The sequence below is a fragment of the Neltuma alba genome, unplaced genomic scaffold (assembly GCF_004799145.2).
Source record: "Neltuma alba isolate B1F8T4 unplaced genomic scaffold, ASM479914v2 tig00013032_pilon, whole genome shotgun sequence".
NCBI lineage: Eukaryota > Viridiplantae > Streptophyta > Magnoliopsida > Fabales > Fabaceae > Neltuma > Neltuma alba.
Genome location: NW_021637379.1, coordinates 237,720 through 260,553, shown reverse-complemented (window position 1 = coordinate 260,553; position 22,834 = coordinate 237,720). Strand labels below are relative to the sequence as shown.

The window sequence follows — 22,834 nt, the reverse complement described above, 5'->3', positions numbered from 1 at the left end:
AAAGTTCAAAATTTTATTTCCAAGTATAAAGTCTAAAATAAAAATAAATTCAAATATAAATCATTTATCTTGGGTTGGAAAGTTACAATTTTTTTTTATTAATCATGCGTGGAAAAATATGATTTTTTAGGATTTTTAAATTTTAAATTTAAATAATACAAGTGACATCATGTATGCAAATAATGAGAAATTTACTGAAAAATATAATTTAAAATTTTTTACGAACGCTTCCCATTCATTCATTACTTTGAATTCTGTTTCAAAATTTTAAATTATTATTTATTTAATAATTTTCATAATAAAATATATTTTAAATTGTATTTGTTAAAAAAAATTTAAATACTTAGGTGCACATGTAAAGCATATGCTAGTTTTAGTTTTTCTGAAAGTTATAATAATTACACATCTTATTAATCATATTATAAAATTTTATATTAGTGCCAAATAATATTCCAGTACTGCACCCTGTGTCTTTTGTTTGTCGGCAAACGCATCATCACGGCCCTCCCTGAGAAAATGATTAATCTGTTCCTCAATGGGGAGACTTACGGTGAACCTTTCTTTTATTGATGTGAGCTGGTTCTGTCCTTTCTAATCATAGATTGAACTAGTAAAGGTCAATGCAATATAATCCGACCGCGTAATTGGGGTTCAAAAGCAGCATGCAGGGTTACCCAATTGCTTATAATTTCAGAAATCAATATACTTTCCGTTAAGTAATACTTTCAGAAATCAAATTTTCCAGACAGTGTCGAGTATTGATTTTGGTTCGAGATTTGTTTCACATGATCCTGCGCGCAGGTTCTGTATTTAAGTTGATATGTGGTGGGAAAAAAAAATTGAGAAACATTTTGGCAACTCGTGCAACTGAGGTACATGCTCACAGACAAAGCAGTATCTTTAGATCATGTTGCCCCGCGCGCATCAAGATGCAAAACGATGAATCATGAATCTTAACATTTCGACTATCATTCGACATTCTTTATTCAATTGATGTTACTTTAAATATCACACGGATTCCTTTCATGTTGCTGTATAAACGCCTGGTTTACTCACATTACTGCAATAAAAGTGTTACAGTTTTTTTGGGGCCACCATTAAGTTCGGTGAGTTCTTTTTGTGAACCCGCAAGTTCGGTGAGTTTTAAAAGTTAAACTTCACAAGAAGATTTTGAATATACTGATTGTTTCGGGGGGCAAAAACAGAGAACTCCTGAATGCTCATCAAGGGCTAGATCAGGTAGGAAATCTATCAGTAAAGCAGTGCACTAGTTTATGTAAGAATCAACACATAAACAATCATTTATGATAATTATGTATACAAATGAGAGGAATAGCCATTCCTTTCCTGATTAATAAACAAGAAGTTGCATGACAAACTGACATAGAAACCCTTGTTTCACCTTAAATGTCCACGTCATCACCATCAAGGTCGGGCAAGGGAAACCTCAGAATGGCTGCGACACCCGTGAGCTGGGCAAGCTGTTCTGCTGAGACATGCATGGAGGTATATACCAGCACTTTGCCTCCTCCCTTTCCCACTGATTTTGCCAACTTGGCATACTTATGTCTCGTCTTCACATCTGAGCTTCTGTACAAATCGTCCGTGATCAGCAGCGTGTCGATCGCCATCATCGCCTGCGCAGCCTCCACATGCTCCGTCCCATAACATGCCCGACCCGACTTGTTGTCCAGCAATTCACACAGCTCTCGGAAAGCTCTAATCTCCAGCACCACATTGCTGTCTTTTATCATATTCATCACCCTCTTTTCATTCAGCACCTTCTTCAGATCTCCCTTGCATTCTGCTACCACAATCCTCGGCTTATTGTTCTCGATTGCTTTCATCTTCAATCTTTTCGCTTCTGAGAGCAGAAACCTCCGAAACTCGTCTTTTGTCGGTCCAGCACCCGCTATCAGTACGGTTCTAATTGTACGGAAATTCACGTGCTTCACGAAGACGTTAAAGATGTCTCGGAAAAACATGTTGCTGGCTGATTTCACTCCGGTCTGTGAATCTTCGATTTTAGAGCAGAGCGTGGTTAGCCCGTTCCCGACCAAATAAACCTCTGCTTGAGCCTCTTGTATAAGAAACACGGCGAGGTCAGCGCCGGGGGATTTCTTGGAGGTTTCGTATAATACGGCCACAGCAGTAGAATCCCAAATCTTTTTGGAGAGTTCGAAGCATTTGTTCATTTCGAGGGTCAAGGTGTGGAATGAGCCGCAGGGGACGTACTTGCTGGCCTCGATGTTCCTGCCGTGAACGCACACGGTGGAAGAATCCTTCTGGAAGTCGCGGCACGTGACTTTGACGGTGACGGTGACTTTGACACGTGAGGGAGTCGTCATGTTGAGATCCAGGCGAACTTTGCGAGTCGTATCGGCGGTGACGATGTCTCCTTTGGCGATGAGGTTGAAAACCACCCATAGGTCATCGGGTTCTTGGGGGATGATCTTGACCGTTCCTGGTCGGTTCAGCGTGAAGTCCTTGTGTAGTAGCTTCATCTCTCTTTGCTGAAAGAAGATATGATATGGGTAACTAGCAAGATTGGTTTTCAACGTTGTTATTATTGGATTAAAAAAAAGAGCTAGACTTGCCAATTTGCTAGCTCTTTATGCAAGAAAAATGTCTCTTGTCCCGACTTTCCTTTCTCTGTGTTTCTAAGGATCCTGAGTTCCTGACCACCTTTATATAGGGGTCGGCACATGGATGTCCAAGTTCAACTAAAATCACGTGTTTTAAGTTAAATAACATATCATATGCCATATATCACTATCTATTAAAAGATATGATATTTATCTGATAATAAAGTATATAATTCCAAATTATGTATATTATTATATATTGATTTTCATAAGTGTCTTTAATATGATTTCTTTATTCTGTTTAATTTAGGATATACAATTTTTCATATAAACTTTTTTAAGGATACCATGATTTAAAATAAATTAATCTAAAGATTTCAAATCCTAAATTAAAAAACAATAGTGTTGTTTGCCTCATAATAATAAAAAAATATTATTTCACCATAAATAATATTATATTCATCTAAACCAAATCAGAAAATCTTCTAGATTTGTTCTTCTATTTTAGAAGTATAAAAAGCTTTTTATATTAAACGAGGATGTTTTATACTTCTGTTCATTGAATCTAAACATTTTGGAAATTCAATGAATATGGGCATTACTATTGTGTGCTAATACTTTTTATTCTAAGTATGAGACTCTAATTTATTTTATCTCTCATATTTATTTACTTTTTCACAAAATAGTTCTCATAATTATTACACATGTTAAATAGTTTTTATTCTAGTACACATAACTAATAGGTGTATTTGAGGGAAAAAACAACAAATATTTATTACAAATAACTAATTTAACTAATTTTTAAAATTAGTTATATACCTCTGAGAGTACCATATAACAAGACATCAAGACTATTGTATTTGGGAGCACAAGGAACAGTACGTGCTGGTATATGTTGCATAAATTACTTGCGGATTTGAGCTATGAGGTTACTTCCATACAAGGTGCCTGATTATGAGGTATATCTGCAGAGGGTTGGTAAGCTTGTGTATTGTGGCTTCCATTAAGCGGCTTCTAAAGAACTTTCTGCCTGTACAGTCCCCAAAAAATAGAAAAAAAGAAAAGAACTTTCTGCCTGATCAAACTAAAACTGTTGGGCAAAGGCCCAAGTGTCGCCAGTTCAAGAGATGCGATTTCACTAAGTTTCCCAGAACATGTCTCATACGCCACCTTAGCTATGTATAGTGCAGAACATACTTTTTTTTGCACATGAAGATACTCCTATTTCTGATAGCAAAAATAGGCTGCAAAGTCCCAAATAATATTCCACTGCACCCTATGTCTTTTGCTGGCAACAAATCCATCACCGAGACTCTCACTGAGAAAATGATTAATCTGTTACTCAATTGAAGATTTATGGTGAAGCTATCTTTTATTGGGTTAAAAGTTGATTTAAGCAGGTTCTGTCCTTTTTAGTGATTGGACTAGTAAAGTTTAAAGCAATATATAGTCCGACTGCATCACCCTGCTCATGTGGGTTCAACAGCATTATGTAGGGTTACTCCATTACCTATAATTTCAGAAATAAGTACATCCTTCCAAGTTATAGAACACCAAGTTGTTCGTAAGCCACGATTAGTGCAGTATATTTCGGATTTTATGCGGAGGGGCTCACTTTAGTTTATGTTAGTTACTTATTGAAATCATCAATATACTTTCCATTAAGTACTATGATGGATCAGATTTCACAGACAGTGTGAAATGTGGATTTTGGTTTGAGATTTGTTTCATATGATCCTGCAGACGTACTGTATCGCACTTGATATGTGGCGAAAGGGATGAAAATCTGACGGAGAAAATTGAGAAACATTTTGGCAATCGTGTTACTGAGGGATATGCTCATAGGCAATGCACCATCTAAGATTATGTAAGAATCAACGCATAAAGAGTCAGTGATCATTATATACACAAATGAGAGGAAGGGCCATTCCTCTCCTGATTAATAAACAACAAGCTAAGAGATGCACGATAAACTGATATATATAGAAAGCCTTGTTTGAACTTAAACATCCGCGTCGTCAAGGTCGGGCAAGGGAAACCTCAGAGTTGCGGCAACACCCGTGAGCTGGGCAAGCTGTTCTGCTGAGACATGCATGGAGGTATACACCAGCACTTTCCCTCCTCCCTTCCTCACTGATTCAGCCAGATTCGTATACTTGTGTCTCGTCTTGGCATCAGAGCTTCTATACAGATCGTCCGTGATCAGAAGGGTGTCGATCGCCATCATCTCCTGCGCAGCCTCCACATGCTTTGTACCATAACATGCCCGACCCGAATTGTTGTCCAGCAAGTCACACAACTCTTGGAAAGCTCTAATCTCCAGCACAACCTTGCTATCTTTTATCATATTCATCACTCCCTTGTCGCTCAGCACCTCCTTCAGATCTCCCTTACATCCTGCCACTACAATTCTCGACTTATTGTTCTCGATTGTTTTCATATTCAATCTTTTCGCTTCTGAGAGCAGAAACTGACGAAACTCGTCCTTTGTTGGTCCATCACTCGCTATCAGTACGGTTTTAATGGTGCTGAAATCCACATGCTTCACGAAGGCGTTAAAGATGTCTCGAAAAAACACGTTGCTGGCTGATTTCTTTCCAGTCCTTGGATCTTTGATTTTAGAACAAAGCGTGGTTGGCCCGTTCCCGACCAAATAAACCTCTGTTTGACCCTCTTGTATAAGAATTACGGCGAGGTCAGCGCCTGGTGATTTCTTGGAGGTTTCGGATAAGGCGGCCACAGCCGTGGAATCCCAAATCTTTTTAGAGAGTTCGAAGCCTTTGTTCATTTCGATGGTCAAGGTGTGGAATGAGCCTGACGCGACGTACTGGTTCGTCCCGATGTTCCTGCCTTGAACGCGAACGGTGGAAGAATCTTTCTGGAAGTCGCGGCGCGTGACTTTGACGGGAATGGTGACTTTGACACGTGAGGCGGTGTTCTTGGTCGCCTCCAGGTGAACTTTGCGAGTCGTATCGGCTGTAACGACGTCTCCAATGGCGATGAGGTTGTAAACCACCCATAAGTCGTCGGGTTCTTCGGGGATGATCTTGACCGTTCCCGGCTGGTTCAGCGCGAAGTCCTTGTCTAAAAGCTTCATTGTTCTTTGCCGAAAGAAGATATGGGTAATTGGCGAGTATGTTTTTCAGCGTTGTTATTATTGATAATAGAAGTAAAACAAAAGTGAACAACGAGGGCTTAAATACTTGTATTAACTGTGTTGAAAAACAAAGGGCAAGAAAAGGAATATGCCTAATGTGAGCGGGAGCCCTCATTTAACTTGGATTCCGTTCACCTGGGAGATCATTCCTTTTTTGGCTTACAAGAAGAGGTAAATATTTAATGGCTTTTAAGCGCACGTCAAAAACTCTTTATTGAATCGATCACCTTTGCTTAAATTGAATTTAAAAAAGAAAAATTTAATCCGTCTAGGGGGATCAGACAGGGAGACCCCTTGTCTCCCTATATTTTTGTGCTAATGATGGAAAAGTTGACTCATTTAATCCAAGAAGCTGTCAGAAAGGGGATTTGGGAGACTATTCGAGTAGGAAGAATGGGTCTTGAGGTGACTCATTTAATGTTTGCTGATGATTTAATTCTGTTTGGAGAAGCTTCTGTAGATCAGATAAAGGTAGTAATGGAGTGTTTAAATAAATTTTGTGCTTGTTCTGGGTAGAAAGTGAATAAGAATAAGTCTGCAATAGTTTTTTCTAGGAATGTTGCTGCTAATATAAGGGAGGAAATAGTAAGAGAGGCTGGATTTTGTTTGACTGAAGACTTAGGTACCTATTTGGGTGTCCCTACGTATTATGGAAGGAGCAAAGTTCGCTGTTTTGGAGGATTAGTGGAGAAGGTGAAGAGGCGGCTACAGGGATGGAAGGTGCACTCTTTAAGTATGGCCGGAAGAGTAACACTTGCTAAGGCAGTGATTGGATCCATTCCAATTTACTCTATGATTTTTTCAAAGCTCCCTATGCAAATTATGGAGGAGATTGAGAAGGCTCAGAGGGCTTTTATTTGGGGGCACACCACCGAAGAAAGGAAGATGCATCTTATTAACTGGGATGTGATTCAAAGACAAAGGAGAATGGGGGTTTGGGGGTGCTATGTTTGGAGGACATGAATTGTGCCTGCTTGATGAAATTGGGTTGGAAATTAAGAAGTAATAGTGAAGGTTTGTGGGTGGATGTGCTCAAACATAAATATAATGGGGGCTTGAATTTTGGGAATAATTTGAAAATTCCCTAAAATTTGTCGAGCCTATGGAGAGATATCAGTGGTGTCTGGGACGAACTGAATAAGGGGGTGTGGTGGGGAGTTGAGTCGGGAGAAAGAATAAGTTTCTGGAAGGACAGATGGGTAGACCAAGAAGTGTTACTTTGGAATGAGAAAAGGGGAAGTATTGGAGAGGAGGAGGCTCAATGGGTGGTTGCTGATGTGGTATGTGAGAATGGGCAATGGAATTGGGATTTACTGCAGAATGTTTTAACTGAGAAGGCTTGTAGAAGACTACAAGCCACTCCTCAGAGTGGTGAAAGAGAAGACAGAATCCTTTGGGGCTCTGATAATTCGAAGACCTATAGTGTTAAAGGTGGATATCGTCAAGTGAGGGGTGATCGTTTGGGGAGGAAGGAGAAAATATGGGGAATTATTTGGAAATGGAGAGGCCCTGAGAGGATTCGTTGCTTTCTGTGGATGTTGGCCTATGGCAGATTAAACGCTAATAGTGTAAGACACAAAAAATGGGGTGCAGCAGGGGAATGTGAAGCCTGCAAGCAGTGGGAAACTCCTCTGCATGTGATTCGTGATTGTGAAAAGGCAATGAGTGTGTGGAAGTGTTTATTGCAGCGACCTCAAGCATATTTTTTTACACAAAATCTAAAAGAATGGCTAATGCAAAACTTGAAAAATGTAGATCTGATAAATGGCTTACCATGGAATCTTGTCTTTGGTATTGCTTGTTGGAAGATCTGGAAACAGCGTAATCTGCGAATCTTTGAAGGTCGACGTGAAAACTTACGAGTCTGGCAAGTGTGGAATTTTGCTGTGGAAATACAGAAAGCTAAATCCTTTCAAACAATTCCAGCAGAAATACGGGGGGAGGAGGTGAGCATAAGGTGGATAACCCCTGAAAAGGACTGGGTTAAAGTTAATTCGAATGGTTCAAGCAGGGGAAATCCAGGACGAGCGGGATGCGGTGGGGTGATTCGAGACCACCATGGGGCTTGGATCGTGAGTTACTGTAGAGATGTGCGGTGGAGCACAGCCTTTGAAGCAGAATGTTGGGGGGCGGGTGAAGGAATAGAGGTGGCGAGGAAACTGGGTTTTCAAAAAATTCATCTTGAAACTGACTTTGAAGAGCTTCTTTATGCTCTGAAAGGGAAGGAGATTGAAGGAGGAAAACTGCCTAATTGTGTGAGGATGATGAGAGAGGCTGTCGAACGCTGCAAGCAATTTAGATTTTCTCTTACTCGCAGATCGGGCAACCAGTGTGCTGATGCTATGGCAAAGTTGAGTCTTGAGAAAGACCTGGGAAGAGAATGTCGATTATTCTTTGAGATTCCTCAGGAAGTTGTGCGTGTGGCAAGAGATGAAGAGGCACAGATGATCTGGAGAGACAAGGGTTGAGGATGTTAGTTTTGTGTTGGTTTTGTCTTTTCTTGTTTTAGGCCTTGGGCCTCCATACCACCCAAAAAAAAAAAACTTACCGATTGAGTCAACTTCAGAGGATTTAGATCCTTCTATGATAAGTCGAGATGATGCATCAGGCATCAGCAAGGCAATAAGCAATAAAAAGTTGAGTAATGGATGGCACGTCAACGGTAGTGCTCTCCCACGTCGATTCCTAGCTCAAACATGGACGAGTGCTCTCTCTCTCTCTCTCTCTCTCTCTATATATATATATATATATATATATCGGCTGCTTCAATGGCTTCAGTAGTCCTCGGGTGCCAAGGGAGGGAGAGAAAGAGACAAGATGAGACTCGCTGTGGCATTGTTAATTGCAGCATTAGTTTCAGCGAGCCACACAACGGCAATGGTCTTGGCTTCGGATGAAGCAAATGGAGTCATCCACGTTGCTGGCAAAGTACTGTGCCAGGACTGCTCCCAGGGCTGGAACGAATGGATTCATGGATCCGACCCAATCAAAGGTACCTCGCTTTCTGAGACAACAATATTTATATCTGCGAAAATTTCGATCAATTAACAGGCTATGAGCTATACCTGTGCAGGAAGTAAAGTGTCGCTGACATGCTTGGACAGAAGAAGCAGGGTTATATACTATACAAGCGACACAACAGATGAAACAGGGCAATTTGATTTGACTGTGAGAAGGTATTTATATGGCAAGAAGTTGGATACGAAGCTTTGCACTGTGAGATTAGTGTCGTCCCCTGACTCTGCATGCAACATTCTCACTGATTTTGGTCGGGGAAGGTCTGGGCTCAAGCTCACTAATCCCAATTCCATCTATCGCGATCTCATCAAATTTGTGCTCGAACCCTTCTACTTTACTACTCCAATGTGTGATAAACCTGACACTTCTGATTCTCATGACTCCCAACAACCTCGTTACTAATGTTTCCTTTTCGAGCCCTCATCTTTCTTTTTTTCCTTTGTATTTGTTCTGTTCTCCTTGTTTTTCGCATTAATTTCTCCAGAATTTGCAATATCATCTTATGATTTGATGAGAACATGAAATGAGAGTTCATCCTTGCACAATTGTCATTGAATGTTTCATTCCAGAGACGTCTTTTGTCTCTGTTCCCTTCATTTCGAAGGTATACAAATCTCTCCGTTATATTTTGTTAGGCGTGTTTCCGCTCTTGGAAATCCGATCTCTAATATTAGACCTTACAAAGCAGTACCAGGAACGGCTGAAAGAAATTCGAAAAGCATTGTCTCGACTTCCTACGCTCAAGCCAACGGGAAGGAATCATATTTCGCATTCGATCGTAAACACACAGATTTTACAGACCACAGAGTGGGAAGGGAAACCCCTGGTGGAGAAGAGCACAAACAAATTTCAAACGTCATTGTTTTTTTTGTACCCAGTTGCCTCCTAAGTTCATCAGGAATTGTCCATGTTTTATTTTAACAGTTCAGATTTGAATTTTTTTATTTATTTTATAAAAATTTAAAATTTTAAATCTGAATCGTTCATGTCATATATAAACAATCTAAATTTAATAAGTTTAAAATACTAGCACTAAATTGATTTCTTGTTTTTTAATGAAACTTGCAGAGTAGAAAATCTAGATTCTCGATTGAACGCCCGAGAGATGATAATATTCATTGGAAACTTATTTTTCTTTCAAAAAGAGAAAGACAAAAACAGTCCCTCTGCAGTTGCTTATATAATGAGCCAACCATGAGTCTGTATAGAAACAGAACATTTCAGAAGACAGTAAAGACGTTGGGCCCACTAGCCTTTTGGGCTTCTAATATAAGAACGGCCCCAGCTCGAGGTGAGGGTGAAAATTGGCGCGTTTTTAACTGTCCACGTGGAATCAGAATTAGCCGCCAAAACTGTTATCGAGAGGAGTGCCGAGAGCTTTCTTGATGGGAAGGTTCTCTCTCTCTTCCTTACCCAACAGATCGGAGTATCCGAGATCCTTGGAAGGCACTCGGACATGGCGACCTGCCTTCGGAGATCCGTGAAATTGCGCTCTCTGTTGCAGCGATCGGCGGTGGACGATGCCTCTCCTGTAATACCAGTGGCCGTCCCTTCCCTATCTGGTAATAGTGGCGCTTCCTCTTTTTCCTCTTCCACCGCATCGGCTTCGCCCCCCTCGTCATCGTCTGATAAATCTCCGAAGGTGGTAAAGAAGCTTGTTGATCGTCTTTCAGCTGTTATTGACGCTGTTAACGATCGCAAATTACCTCCTGAACTTCGAGGTCAGCGCAACAATGTCAGGTAATACTCGATGATTGCACTATTATAGAACAATGGCCTGTTTTTCAAATCTAATTATGAAAGTGATGATATTTGGAAGGGAAGTTGATTGGTTTCGATTTTGTCTAATTACATGGTTAGTTCGTATTTCGTTATCAGTTTCTTTGCAGTTTTATTCATTCTTCCTCTTACTAGATAGGGTTTGGTACTTTCTTATTAGTAGGTTAGTGACCTTATCATTATGTGATTAACTTGAACGCAGAATGCTTTTGCTCATTGAAAATGTTGCATTGGTGATTACTGCTACTCGTTATATTGACTGTTTTACTCTATCATTATTAAATTTCATCGAACAGCGAGCTTGTGTGTCTTCATGTAATTCTAGGTTCCCTCGGCTGAAGTGTATATTTTAATTGTTAATTAGCGTTTCGTTTCATTCTCTTTCCCATTTCTGATGTTAACTTGTATAGATGAGGGATAAAAAGGGGTAGCTTGAAGCTTACTCTGTAGTTTCATGCAAGACCAAGTAAACGTGCACTGTTTTGTTGTGTCATGCTTTTCTTTTAGATTTAGCTCCTTGATGTTTCAAGGAATTTTTAGTCTTCCTCTATTTAATGCTTTCTATTTCTGCAATTCGTAATTTTAATAGATTGCAATAAAATAATAGAGAGGAAGAAGAGGAAGAAGAACTGGGGACTCTTTCTTATGCTGATAGAGCAAGTAGTGTTGAAATTGTATGATTGACTACTTTGTGAATTCTTTTTCCATATCTTCTGCCTAAACCTTCGCTAATTATTGGACAGATCAGAAACTGATATCATCAACGTTGTGGAGCAAAGAATATGGCATTCCATGGAAGAAGGACAGTTCGAAAACTTGCCGGGGAAAGGCAAGCCACTTAAGCTAGACATGAATCCTCATGCAGACCCAGCTGAAGATACGTTGTACAGAATCCTATCAAAAAATGGTTGTGCACCGGAGTGGGTTGAGCTTAACAAAGAAATAAGAACTAATATATCTGAATGGAGGGCAGCATTGAAAAAAGCTTGGATAAATAAATGCAGTGATAATCTTAAGTGGGTAGAGAGTTCAGAAGTTTTGAAAACGCAATTACGTGATATCAATAATAAGGTGTGTGATGATTTTCCTCTGTAAAAGCTTAGGGAATTCAATGTTTGCTTCATTGAAATTTTATATTCTCTTTTTGATAAGTGTGATACTCATTTAATAAATTTGACATCTTCCTGCAGGTTTTTCGATATAATCTCATCGTCCCTTTTGGTAGGCAAATGTTTGGCCTTAATTGGGAGAAAGAGCTTGGGCGTTTAGAAGAATAAGGACTCTCAGTATTTTCAGTCTGTTAAGCCTTAAGCAGGTTGATTGATTCTCGTGGAAAATCAAATTTTGTTTAATCTTGTTGGACTGTCATGCCGAGTAACTTATCAGTTGACTCAAACCGAGTGAAATATCAGTTGCCTAGCTCAAACTATGGTTAAATCCTTTCATCGGTTTTGTTGATGGTGTTGCAGTTTGGATGTCTCCATCATGTAAGATCAAGGGACACAAAATTTTAATAGCATGTACAAGAAAAAACTTTATACTAGTTGTCACTTCTATGTTAAAGTAAACAGGGTTAATTGTGCAATGGTTTTGTTGCGGACTTCGTTTTGATTTGAAGTGCGATTTTACCTTTGTCTTAAACGACGTGAGCATAACCTACTGTTGGTGAATGTACAATGATCTTGTTTATCGTCACCGGTGGATAAAGAGCAGAACGTGCCAACGACTTGAACATGAGCTAATCAGCTAAACGTGTTTTCTTGGAACATAAAATGGAAAATCCCTGTATGTATTGGGGTACCAAATAGAGCCAACTTTAGCAAAGCGTGAACGTCTATAAAAAAATAGGAGTATGTGTGCAACTTTATCCCCCAGGTAAGTGGTAATTTCTAAATTTTTCGTATCACCAATGTGGGCACCTGTCTAGTTGACGATATAGCAGCAAGATGCGTGAGCGCTCTCCCATGGTAAGTGGTACTTAGCTGTTTGTACTTCTTCACAAAAGCTCCAAAGTCAATGTCCTTATCAAGGAGTTGCTGGTGCAGATTTTCAGATTACTCTTCCGACTTGTTCATAGCCTCTGCAAATTCATTTGAAGTTTTTTGTATTCGTGAACTCAAGCCCTAATCTTCATAAAGATAAAATTCAGCCATCTTCAAATTATCATATCTTATCATACCTTGAATCCTTTGGAGAAGCAATGCAGGGGAATTGGTGTGCAGTATGTCTTGTTTCTGCTTGTGAAGCTCATTTATTTTCTCTTGAACACCAGTGAACTCAGCTGTACGAATTATTGCACACTGTTCCCGTAGAAGGAAGCGAGCTCCATAACATGACTGTCAGAAAACAGCCACACAAATCATAGGTGAGTAGCGTTACCTGATTCCTAAGCTCCATGATACGAGGTTCCTTTTGCAGATTTTCTTCTGTATTCAAGAACAGAGGGATTTGAGAAGTTTTCTGGTATTTAATTTGCTTGATAGTCATGAGACGTTAGCGCAACAAAAATAATTCAATAACACACCAGCAAGCTGTGAATTCTCCTTGCAAAGTTCATATTTCAGCTGATCATATCATTTGGCAAAAATTTGTCGGAGACACAAAATTAGAAATTCCAGCTTTCCAAGTCAGCAATAGGAACAAAGTACTGCAGAAGACTTTGTATATATGCAACAACATTATAACAAGACAACAAAACCAAAGCCTGAAATTTTCTGCTCCTTTCTTCTCTTCTATGGAAGGTTTTTATTTTTATTTCTTTTTTTTTTTTTGGGGTGGGGGTGGGGGTTTCAAATTATCGGTATTGCAGTCGTCACAAGGGGTATTAGCTTCTTTTTCTGTCAAAGTTGGGGTCACCTGTGTGGCGTGATTGGGTATAGTTGTGATTGTTGCATGAACAGAACAAGCAAACAAGATTTCAACATTTCTAGACACGTACAAGGTTATCATTGCTAATTGCTTGAATTGACACCTTGAGTATAGCAATTTAGCAAATCGGAATACTAAGACGCATATCTTGGAACTCTGCCTTTCTTTGATACATAACACAAGCAAAGGACCACTATCCTTACTTCTAACCATAACCTAGCCTGTTGGTCGGAGGGGCCGGGAGAAGGCGGCAAGTCAGCAAAATGTTGGAAAATTTGGGCCATAACCACATTGCATAGCAATAGAACCACTCTATACACGTTGTGGTGAAATATATAATTTGAATACGTACATAATCTATTCTAGTCGATCAACACAAGAGTTTGATGCTTTGTTTAGAATCTCCACATACAAATGGATGAAGAAATCATTGTCGCAAAGATTAAAGTCCTTAACAAGTAAATACTTACCAGACAGTGTTCATGCAAGAAACTAGAAGCCAGTGATCAAGACTATAACTGCAGAGACATGATGAAAAGGAAGCTTAAAAGCAGATGGCAGTGGCGCTTAGCCCGCCAAATTCTAATTATACGGTGATTAAATGTAGATGACAAGGGAAAGTATCCTAGCTGACAATATATCCTCGATCTCACAACACCAACACTTATAGTCATATCAAGCTCAAAGGAGAAACGGAGTTAATATAACATGACAAAATATACTTAAGGATATAGCAAGCCAAGCAAGACAGAATTCAATTCTAAGTTCACAAACCAGCATGGGCAAGAGTAACAACTTGAAACTTACATTATTTTGAATCTTGCCCTGATCAATAGAAAGTAAAAACTGCTGGTATGCTTCTCTGTCAGATACAAGTTTCCGCAACTCACCGGCACTGAACAATTTATAAATTGTGAAAATGATAAATAGGAGCAGCACTATTTGAACAAGTACAGAATGAACTAATGATCTCGGTGATAAAGTTAAGAATAAATAATCAGCGTATTTTACAAGTAATGAAATGATTGTTTATTAAATGAATTCTTCAAACTTCAAAATGGAAGTGATATTGCACTGTTCAGAGCAAGGTGTCTTAGACATTACTTTACCTTTTGTCCATCAAAACAGAAATAAATCCAGCAGATTCAGCAGGTGAAACATGTGAAGGAGACTGCAAAATTTCAGTAGGGCTCGATAAACCGTAGCTGCTTGAGGAAGCGTCACTTGGAGTCGAAGGTCTAGAAGAACTTGGCGAACTGACAACAGACGAAGGATGCCAGGATTGTGAGGCATGTTCATTTGGACATGGCTGAGTCTTGTGCTCTTCTGGTCTCCTGTAACTAAACCGTGCCTATTACCTATAGTAGATGTTTGATGATATGCAGCTTGTTGAAATTGAAGAGCAAAAAATTTAATTGGATCGGTGGAATCGAAGACATGCCAAATGAAAGCTAAGCTAAAGTTTCGGAATAATGCCTAATCCCGACACATAATATGTACTTACCAGAATTCAAACATTGCTAACTGGTTCGAATTGCAGATTTTGAAACAGAAGGAGGCGAGGCAGCGTCGACTCTCGAATATTTTTTTTTTTTTTGCTAAAGTATAGGTATCCTCCTATTGAAGGCAATTCTATTTGACACACTGTCAGATACTAAATATGAGTACCTCTCTCAGCGGGAATTTGAACCGTTGTGGAAGACTGGCCCTTTCCACTGCACCCAACTCCTGTTGGTGACTCTCAAATATTATAGGAACTTGGTATTCTTTCTCTGGTCGTCGCAGCACGGCCCTCTCCGTTCAAAAAATTGTCCATTGTCTTATTTTTTTGTTTGGTTAAAAAAAGTGGTTTTTGGGATTTCCTTCTTCTTTTAGGAAGAATTAGATTTTGGGCTGTGATTTTAAAGACGCTGCAGATGACAGCAGGATGCTTTTTTTTTTTTGTAGGGATTGACATCATGTGATTAATCATGTTTTTAGTGAGAACTTAGGTATGGCTGACTTTCTAACCAAATCTTCACACACTATGGGAGGTAATTTTTTACTCTTGATCAACTTCCACCTTTTATATAATGGGAGGAGGAGTTTGATGACAAGACCTAGTTCTGATAGCTTATTTGTACTTTTGTATTAGTGAATCCAGTTTTTATTTTTTTTTTTAAAAAACAAAGATTTTCAGCCGTGATACACATTAATATCCGACATCTTGTGAACCAATTCATGTGGTTGTTATGAAAACCTAGCCCACATATTAATGTAAGCATTATCATGTGTGATTGTGAAGTTAAATAGATTTACGAATACTTTTTCTGATTTTTAATATAAGAACTAATTTGACATTTAATTTGATTCTAAATATAAGACATCAATTCACTTTGTATTAATGAATCTAGTTTTCATTAAAAAAAAAAAAAGAACAAAGATTTTGGGCTATAATACATATTAATATCCAACATCTTGTGGACAAATTCATGTGGTTGTTATGAAAACCTAGCCCACATATTAATGGAAGCATTATTATGTGTGATTGTGAAGTTAAATAGATTTATGAATACTTTTTCTGATCCTTAATATAAGAGCTAGTTTGATATTCAATTTGATTCTAAATATAAGATATCAATCTATTTTGTCTATTATATTTATTTATTTTTTCAAGATAGTTCTCGTAGTAGTTGCACATATTGAAGCTTTTCTCAAATAGTAGTTCTAGCTAATACATATGATTAATAATAGTATTTTAAGAGAGATAACATCTATTTATTATAAATTACTAAGTTAAGTAATTTTTTGATCTGTTCAAATTAGCCAATTAACTTTGTAATTGAAGAGTAAAAATAGTATACAATAAATATATAAATAATACGAGTTGTGACAAGTTTTGCATTAATCTTTTCTTTTTTTAACTGAACAAGTTTTGTATTAGTCACATGTACGCAACTTTAAGCTCTTACAGTCTAATCACATCAAGTGACTTCTTAAATTATTTTTCAAACATAAAATTGTTAGATCGGATTCTTTATAAAATACACAAAGGGTGCATGAATTATGATTAAAAAAAACCTTATCATAATTATTTTGAAGAATAGAAGGATTAATTCATCTCTCTCTGTTTTTTTTTTTGGGCCAGCTTATATACTCATCTCACACTTTCATATACAATGTATGAGATGAGTATATATTAACTGTATACTTGCCCTTAGCTACAATATAAAACTTGCTCTTGCCGCATAAACGTTCACGTGATATTGTTTGCTTCAAATGAACTAACTTATTTAACTTTTTTAATTCAATCATATTAATTAAATAGGCTTTATATTAAGAACTAGAGGAGCATAAAATTTACAATAATTTCTATTATTTATAATTTCAAGTGATAAATAGGCTCCAATTATTGGGGGAAAGAAACTCAAAACAACCAGAAAGGGGGGGAGAACACAAAATTCTGAATGTGTTTCACGGACAATACCTTTGTCCGAGGATCTTTTTCTTTAAATGGTTAGACTATGGAATTAATTCAGGACTCAAGCAACACAATTATGACCTACAAATTTGGTTAAAATGTGCAATTTTTGAAAATATACTTTTGCCTTGAACCTTACTTGAGAGCCAATTATGCCATTTGCGTATGGATGAAACAAGAATTATCCAAATTGGGATAATAAGCAACCTCACGCCATTTCCTCTTCTTTCCCTTTAAATGGTAAAGTAATTATCAATTTTGTCTACCGTCAAAAGCAGTGGCTCTCACTCATGAACGCCTGAAATATCAGATATATAATGATACGGGGTGTTTGGATAGAAACCAAACTATAACTTTAGAAGTAATTTTACGGTATACAAAATAAACATGTGGAGAAGTTTATCTCAATTTGCAGAAAAATACTTTTACAAAACACTTCTTATAATTCCCAAACAACCCCTCCGGTTTTCAACTGGACTGGCTTCAGGTTTTCAACTGGACTGGTTTTAAAATACACCAGAGAGAAACTTTTGCGAAATGGATGGCCTAAGTACGTACTTTCAGGAATTAATTATATTCAATCTTTTTCAAACTCATTAATTACTACTACTTTTTTTCTAACGCCGAGTGGATCTGGGATTCACAAAATGGCAAAATGCATGTTTGCGGATTTTACCTGAATCAGCTAATATTTTCTTTCGCACTGCAGAAGCAGGCGCTTCGCCCTATTGGTAGAGCAGGGGCATCAAGGACTTGAAGACATAAAAGACTTGTGTACTCGGGGAAGTTTAAAAAAAAGAAAGAAAGGAAGAGCATTTTCCATAATTAATTAATAAAAAAATCATAAAACAAAATTGGAAGTATTTATTAATATGAAAAAAAAGGACAGTTGTCGTTGAAGATAGATAATTCTTCTCTCACAAGCAGTTACCACGTAATGTTAGAATATTTTTAAAACGAAGAGATGTATTTTTAAAAGTCATGCTCTTATATAAATTTATTAAATTAATAAATTTATATAAAGGGTTATGTTTTCATATAAATTAATATATTTATATGAAGGGTTATGTAAAAAGTTACAATACTAAAAGGCCTTACATATTGAATATCTTTTATTTATTTATATATACTGGTTCATGAATCAACATATGATTGTGACTTTTAATTAAATGGGTAATGTTCAAAAAGATATCTCTTCAAGGCATCATTTCATGTTTTATATAAACCCTTATTATCAATTCATTTGCACACAACAAAAACACAAATATACTAAGATCAAACTTATTGTCTTTGTCTTTGAGTGCATGTAAAGATAGATTCAAATGATTAATTTATAAAGGCTATTGTTTTCTTAACTTGAATCTTGGAAGTACAATCTATATTCAAGAGTTTTCATTGTGTATAAAAAAAATTTGCTAGTTAATCCAATTACACCCTATAAGATAAGAATAAATGGAGACGAATTAAACCTAAAAGAAGATGTTGCTTCCTTAAAGACCACGTGTACCGCTTTCTTTATCTTCTTTTCTTTTTGTACTCTTCGGAACACCATTCTCGCTGATGCTGACGCATAATTGTGTTGAATATGACTGAACTTTTAATTTCTTCAGCACTTTCACAAACTTCACCGTTTAATTTCATTAATTGAACCTTTTTATGGGGGGAAAATATACTAATCATGGTTCGTTATCTTAGTGCCTAACCAGTTTTTTAAGCGGAGTCCATAAAATCGATTAATTTCAATTGGATCTGAGCCATCATGATTTTGTGTCAGAAAAATTCAAGGCAAACTCTCACAGAAATATTAAATAAAACTCCAATCTGAATGCCAAAAATACCACTGCTCATCTCTAAAAGATCTCCCATAGCTTCCATAGAATCGCATACTTAAGGGTTATCTTGAGGCTGCGGAAGTAAATAAAAGACATATTAGAGGATTATTTCAACTAGAAAATGGATCGATCAATGGTGTTAAAAAGTTAGAAACGTACAGATAGTTGGTTGCCTAATCTTGTTGGCTGTTTAACATAATGACAATTCGACTAATCAATTAATAAGATAAACCATATTATATGTGCCGCTGGAGTCAAGCTGTTGAAATATTCCCAACAAAGCTACAATATTTAAAACAAGAAAAAAAAAAAAAGCGTTACAATAATGAGCAATCGCAGCCGCCCACAACGCTCTGCGCAATACAATATTATGAAAATAGGCATTTAAAAAATGAATAAAATTAGGATGTTGTATAAAGAAACAAAGAGAGGGTTAGAAGAATGTCGCTGTCTCCAATGTATGTGTGTTTGTGTATAATTTCTAGTTAACCGAGGAACTGTGAACTTATATTACGTGAAGCTTGCTGTAAATATATGTGTGTGTGTGCATACATATATATATATATATATATAATTAGAATCATTTGGATGGCTTCTCAATTATATTTTGTCGCGAAGTGAAGGAGGCTGAGGCCATTTGAGATGCCTTTTGGGAAGGTAAAAGAGGTGAGACTTTTATATTAATAATTAGGAAAGAATCTGCATTATCTTGCGCTTGAAAAAGTGATTTGTGGAACTGGAAGCATATGATGCTCCCTGCATGTATCCTGGCACGTATCCAATTATTATAAGTTTATTACACCTTAAATCACAAGGAAAAACTGCATGCAGCTGATTTTATATATTTTTATATATTGGAATAATTTTCTTTTCCCTATTATATTCCCTTAGGTTGTTGCCACCTGCCCCCAGCCTTGCTCTCTACACAAAGTTTTCGACTAACTCATTAATTAGTATTATACGTTCTGATTTGCCAGGCTAGATTTAGTTTGAGCAAGTATATATATATAACACAGCGCTTAGCTTTCACTTTTCCTTGTTCCCTTGCCAAGATGAAGCCTCGAAATTAGCGATACTGTTTTTATTCTTGCTCTCTACGCTGATATATACTTGACCTCCATGCATATGTAACTATTATTACCTTTTCGTGGTTTTCAATTTTTATGTACTTGGACCTGAAAATACATATATACATATATATATTTGTCACATACACACGCACACACTTTTATTAACTTTCTATTTCATATATTCTGTTTTGCATGGTTAGGGTTTCTAAAGCTGACACTATAATGATTAAGAACACTAAGTCATGTAATGCCGCATAATTCGCATTCTTATCACGCAATCAATTATACTTTATTTTTGTTAATTTGTTGATTCAGTTTACTTTTGACGCTCTTGATTACGGTCTAATAAGTCTACGCAAAAAAAAAAAAAAACCCTCAATTTAAGTCTTTTTCTTTCCCATGCATCTTTTCTCACTTTATTGTTTTAGAAGTATTGATAAAAAGTTGCCGTTATCTTCTCCTTTAATTTCCCCTCTTTTCGTTCCTTTTTATTGTTGTTGGCTACCTTTCATCATCTAATCAGGCAGGCGCGAATGTGAGACAATAGCCCGTGAAACATTAGGTTTCATTAACTAAATAACTGGCGCAGTTTTAGGCAGAACAGAAACTTGAATTTCCAACAATGTGGATGCCGTGTATGTATATGTATGCTCATATGAAACTTTTTCAATTTGACCGAAACTAGGAGGAAGAAAAAGAAAACTAGCTAATAATGGCTCTCATTAATTTGTATGCTCATACGTACATGTGTGTGTGTGATCTTCTTCCCTCGTATTGTGGGCACTATGAAGCTTAAATTAATGGAGGAAGAGAGTAATAATTCATAGGTTCTTTCAAATAATGGTGAATGGTAATCTTAGTTTCGGTGAATGTCACGATGTCGGTATTGATACAAGAAAGGTTATCTTGTTCTATACGCAAACATCGTGGATGCAAATCTCTCTTAAATCCCAAAGAGAATATTCTTGTCTTTTACTTTACATTTAAAATATTGTCATTTATCAATTTACAGATCAATGGTAATAACTTCTGATCAGCCCCAAGAATCTAAATGGGGATCATAGTACTATATGTTATGAATTTTCTTGTCATTGTTGTGGATCCCACTACCAGCAATTAGAGTTGCCGCCGGAAGCCTGCGATAATTCAAACATGTTTAGCCAAAACAAAAATTATAAAGTTTAGGATCAAGAAATATACATGAGTGGGAATTAAATTATGCTCGCGTGATGTTGATTATAAAAGTTTATTAATTAATTCCTTCCTGATATGACATTCTGCCTACAATTATATCCAGTCGGGATTATTAATGATATAATTGTATACACCTTGGCTTGAACGTCGTCGAAAATAAGGTCTGAAACTTCAAATATAAAATAATTAAGGAGAAAATTAAGGAGAACATGCATGTGTTGCACAACTAGGATAGGACACTTCATCATGTGAAAATGATTTCGGTGGATTTCCATTGTTCTAGAAATTCATCAGAAGAAATTATTACAATGGTGTTTTTCCATAAATGTGTAAATGGTAACAAATCCAACGGAATTATGAATATTTGATAATCTAATAATGACCATATTTATTCACTGAATCGATCCACGTCGGAAGTGTTTATTGAATAAATACTTTCCTGCGTATTGAACCAATGTCTTTAAAACAGCTCATGGCAAAATCATTGGAACTTAATTTCTTACCACTCCTTAATCCACGCATACAAAAGGATTAAGCGTAATTAAGACTTAAAGACCCCTGCAAATAGATTTGGCTTTTGATATTGGAGAACAAAGTCTAAGGAGCATGTGCTCTTATCTATTATTAGCTCATCACATAGAGAACCAGCTTCGATGAACCATGATTACTAATAAAGCTGGAATTTCAAGGCTGATATGAACGCCCTCTGGTTGAATCACAGAATTTCAGGGGTAAGCACGTAAGATAAAAAAAACATGATATTTTAGATCATCAGTAGACATTTTCAATCAACTAACATCCCATGATTTTTTTTTGGCGGGGGACAAAAGTGCCAAACATTCGATGTTACTCCTCCGGTCCTCAATACAGGATCTAATTATTAAATTAATTTTGATCCTAAATGTAAAATATATTTATCATATTTATCAATTTTTTTTAAATTATCCATATTGATACTCTCTCAATCATAATCAAGTAGGAGAGGAAAAGAGGGAGGATATTGAGAAAGATGATTATGGTGTTTTAAAAAAATATCATATTTTTTGTAATTAACTAACTTACCTAACTTTCCTAATCTAATCAAATTAGTTAAATAAATATTATATTGAGGATTAAACTTCAATATGTCAGTTATTCCTCTATGAATGACTTAATTAGGAGTAAAAATAACATTTTATCCAGAAAAAAATTCATTCATCTAAGAGCGCTACATTTTAGTCGAATTAGTTTTTCTCTCTAAAATTTATAGTCAATGTCATTATCTGTTAACTCAGTAACGAAATTACAACAATTTTAACATATAAAGAACCATATTACCCTTATTAATAATTTATCATATATACTACCTCTAGTTCTAGTTATAAAAGCTATTTGATTAATTTGAGAAGATTAAAAAATAAGTTAAGTTAGTTATTTGTAATAAATAAGTGTTGTCTTTTTAAAAATATCTTTGTTAATCAAATGTGCTGGTTAGAACTACCATTAAAAAAAATACATAAATATTAGAGACAAAATAAATTGAAGTCTTATATTTAGAATAAAAATAAAAATTAAATAAGTTTTTATATTAAATATCGGAGGTAGTACAGTGGTACTGCAAAGTAGTCTAGAGGGCAATGTAAATTAACTGTTAGAATTAGATGCGGGGGTGAAAGCCGCACAGTGATTAACGGCGTGCGATAGAGATTGAGGTTAGCTGAGGAAGAGAGTTGGGGCCGGGGATGCGATGGACCAAGGTGGGGACGCCACATGGAGGGAACCAGACACGTGGGCGTGGAATTCCTTAGCCGCTTTTGGAAATACAGCCCCTTAGCTGATGCGTAGCCACGTAGACACAGTCCAACCTCCATCCTATTCCGAACGCCATCTCC

At 36.8% G+C, this 22,834-nt stretch overlaps 4 protein-coding genes and 1 pseudogene across 4 annotated transcripts; 2 read left to right on the top strand and 3 right to left on the bottom strand.

Annotated features, from left to right (window-relative positions):
• Positions 1 to 1,403: 1,403 nt before the first annotated feature.
• Positions 1,404 to 2,504, bottom strand: LOC114733834 (protein PELOTA 1-like). The gene has a single exon (XM_028921334.1). It carries the CDS (start codon positions 2,502 to 2,504, stop codon positions 1,404 to 1,406), a length of 1,101 nt encoding a protein of 366 aa, XP_028777167.1.
• A 1,908-nt stretch (positions 2,505 to 4,412) lies between these two features.
• On the bottom strand, positions 4,413 to 7,598 carry LOC114733817 (protein PELOTA 1-like). Its single transcript, XM_028921316.1, has 2 exons — positions 7,516 to 7,598; positions 4,413 to 5,686 (listed from the first exon to the last, which is right to left on the bottom strand). Exon 2 carries the CDS (start codon positions 5,680 to 5,682, stop codon positions 4,588 to 4,590), a length of 1,095 nt encoding a protein of 364 aa, XP_028777149.1. The 5' UTR covers positions 5,683 to 5,686; positions 7,516 to 7,598; the 3' UTR covers positions 4,413 to 4,587.
• Positions 7,599 to 8,553: 955 nt separating this feature from the next.
• LOC114733822 (uncharacterized) lies at positions 8,554 to 9,207 on the top strand. Its single transcript, XM_028921320.1, has 2 exons — positions 8,554 to 8,734; positions 8,816 to 9,207. Exons 1-2 carry the CDS (start codon positions 8,560 to 8,562, stop codon positions 9,160 to 9,162), a joined length of 522 nt encoding a protein of 173 aa, XP_028777153.1. The 5' UTR covers positions 8,554 to 8,559; the 3' UTR covers positions 9,163 to 9,207.
• Positions 9,208 to 10,076: 869 nt separating this feature from the next.
• On the top strand, positions 10,077 to 12,124 carry LOC114733819 (dnaJ homolog subfamily C member 28). The gene is made up of 3 exons (XM_028921318.1): positions 10,077 to 10,500; positions 11,283 to 11,610; positions 11,730 to 12,124. Exons 1-3 carry the CDS (start codon positions 10,217 to 10,219, stop codon positions 11,814 to 11,816), a joined length of 699 nt encoding a protein of 232 aa, XP_028777151.1. The 5' UTR covers positions 10,077 to 10,216; the 3' UTR covers positions 11,817 to 12,124.
• Positions 12,125 to 12,220: 96 nt separating this feature from the next.
• Positions 12,221 to 22,813, bottom strand: LOC114733833 (vacuolar protein-sorting-associated protein 37 homolog 1-like; annotated as a pseudogene).
• Positions 22,814 to 22,834: the final 21 nt, after the last annotated feature.

Bases quoted from the DNA above. Each gene is read 5' to 3' on its own strand.
- LOC114733834 (XM_028921334.1), bottom strand. From the start codon at position 2,504: ATGAAGCTACTACACAAGGACTTCACGCTGAACCGACCAGGAACGGTC.
- LOC114733817 (XM_028921316.1), bottom strand. From the start codon at position 5,682: ATGAAGCTTTTAGACAAGGACTTCGCGCTGAACCAGCCGGGAACGGTC.
- LOC114733822 (XM_028921320.1), top strand. From the start codon at position 8,560: ATGAGACTCGCTGTGGCATTGTTAATTGCAGCATTAGTTTCAGCGAGC. The intron at 8,735-8,815 runs GTACCTCGCTTT...ATACCTGTGCAG, and splicing joins TGGATCCGACCCAATCAAAG to GAAGTAAAGTGTCGCTGACA.
- LOC114733819 (XM_028921318.1), top strand. From the start codon at position 10,217: ATGGCGACCTGCCTTCGGAGATCCGTGAAATTGCGCTCTCTGTTGCAG. The intron at 10,501-11,282 runs GTAATACTCGAT...ATTATTGGACAG, and splicing joins GGTCAGCGCAACAATGTCAG to ATCAGAAACTGATATCATCA. The intron at 11,611-11,729 runs GTGTGTGATGAT...ATCTTCCTGCAG, and splicing joins TACGTGATATCAATAATAAG to GTTTTTCGATATAATCTCAT.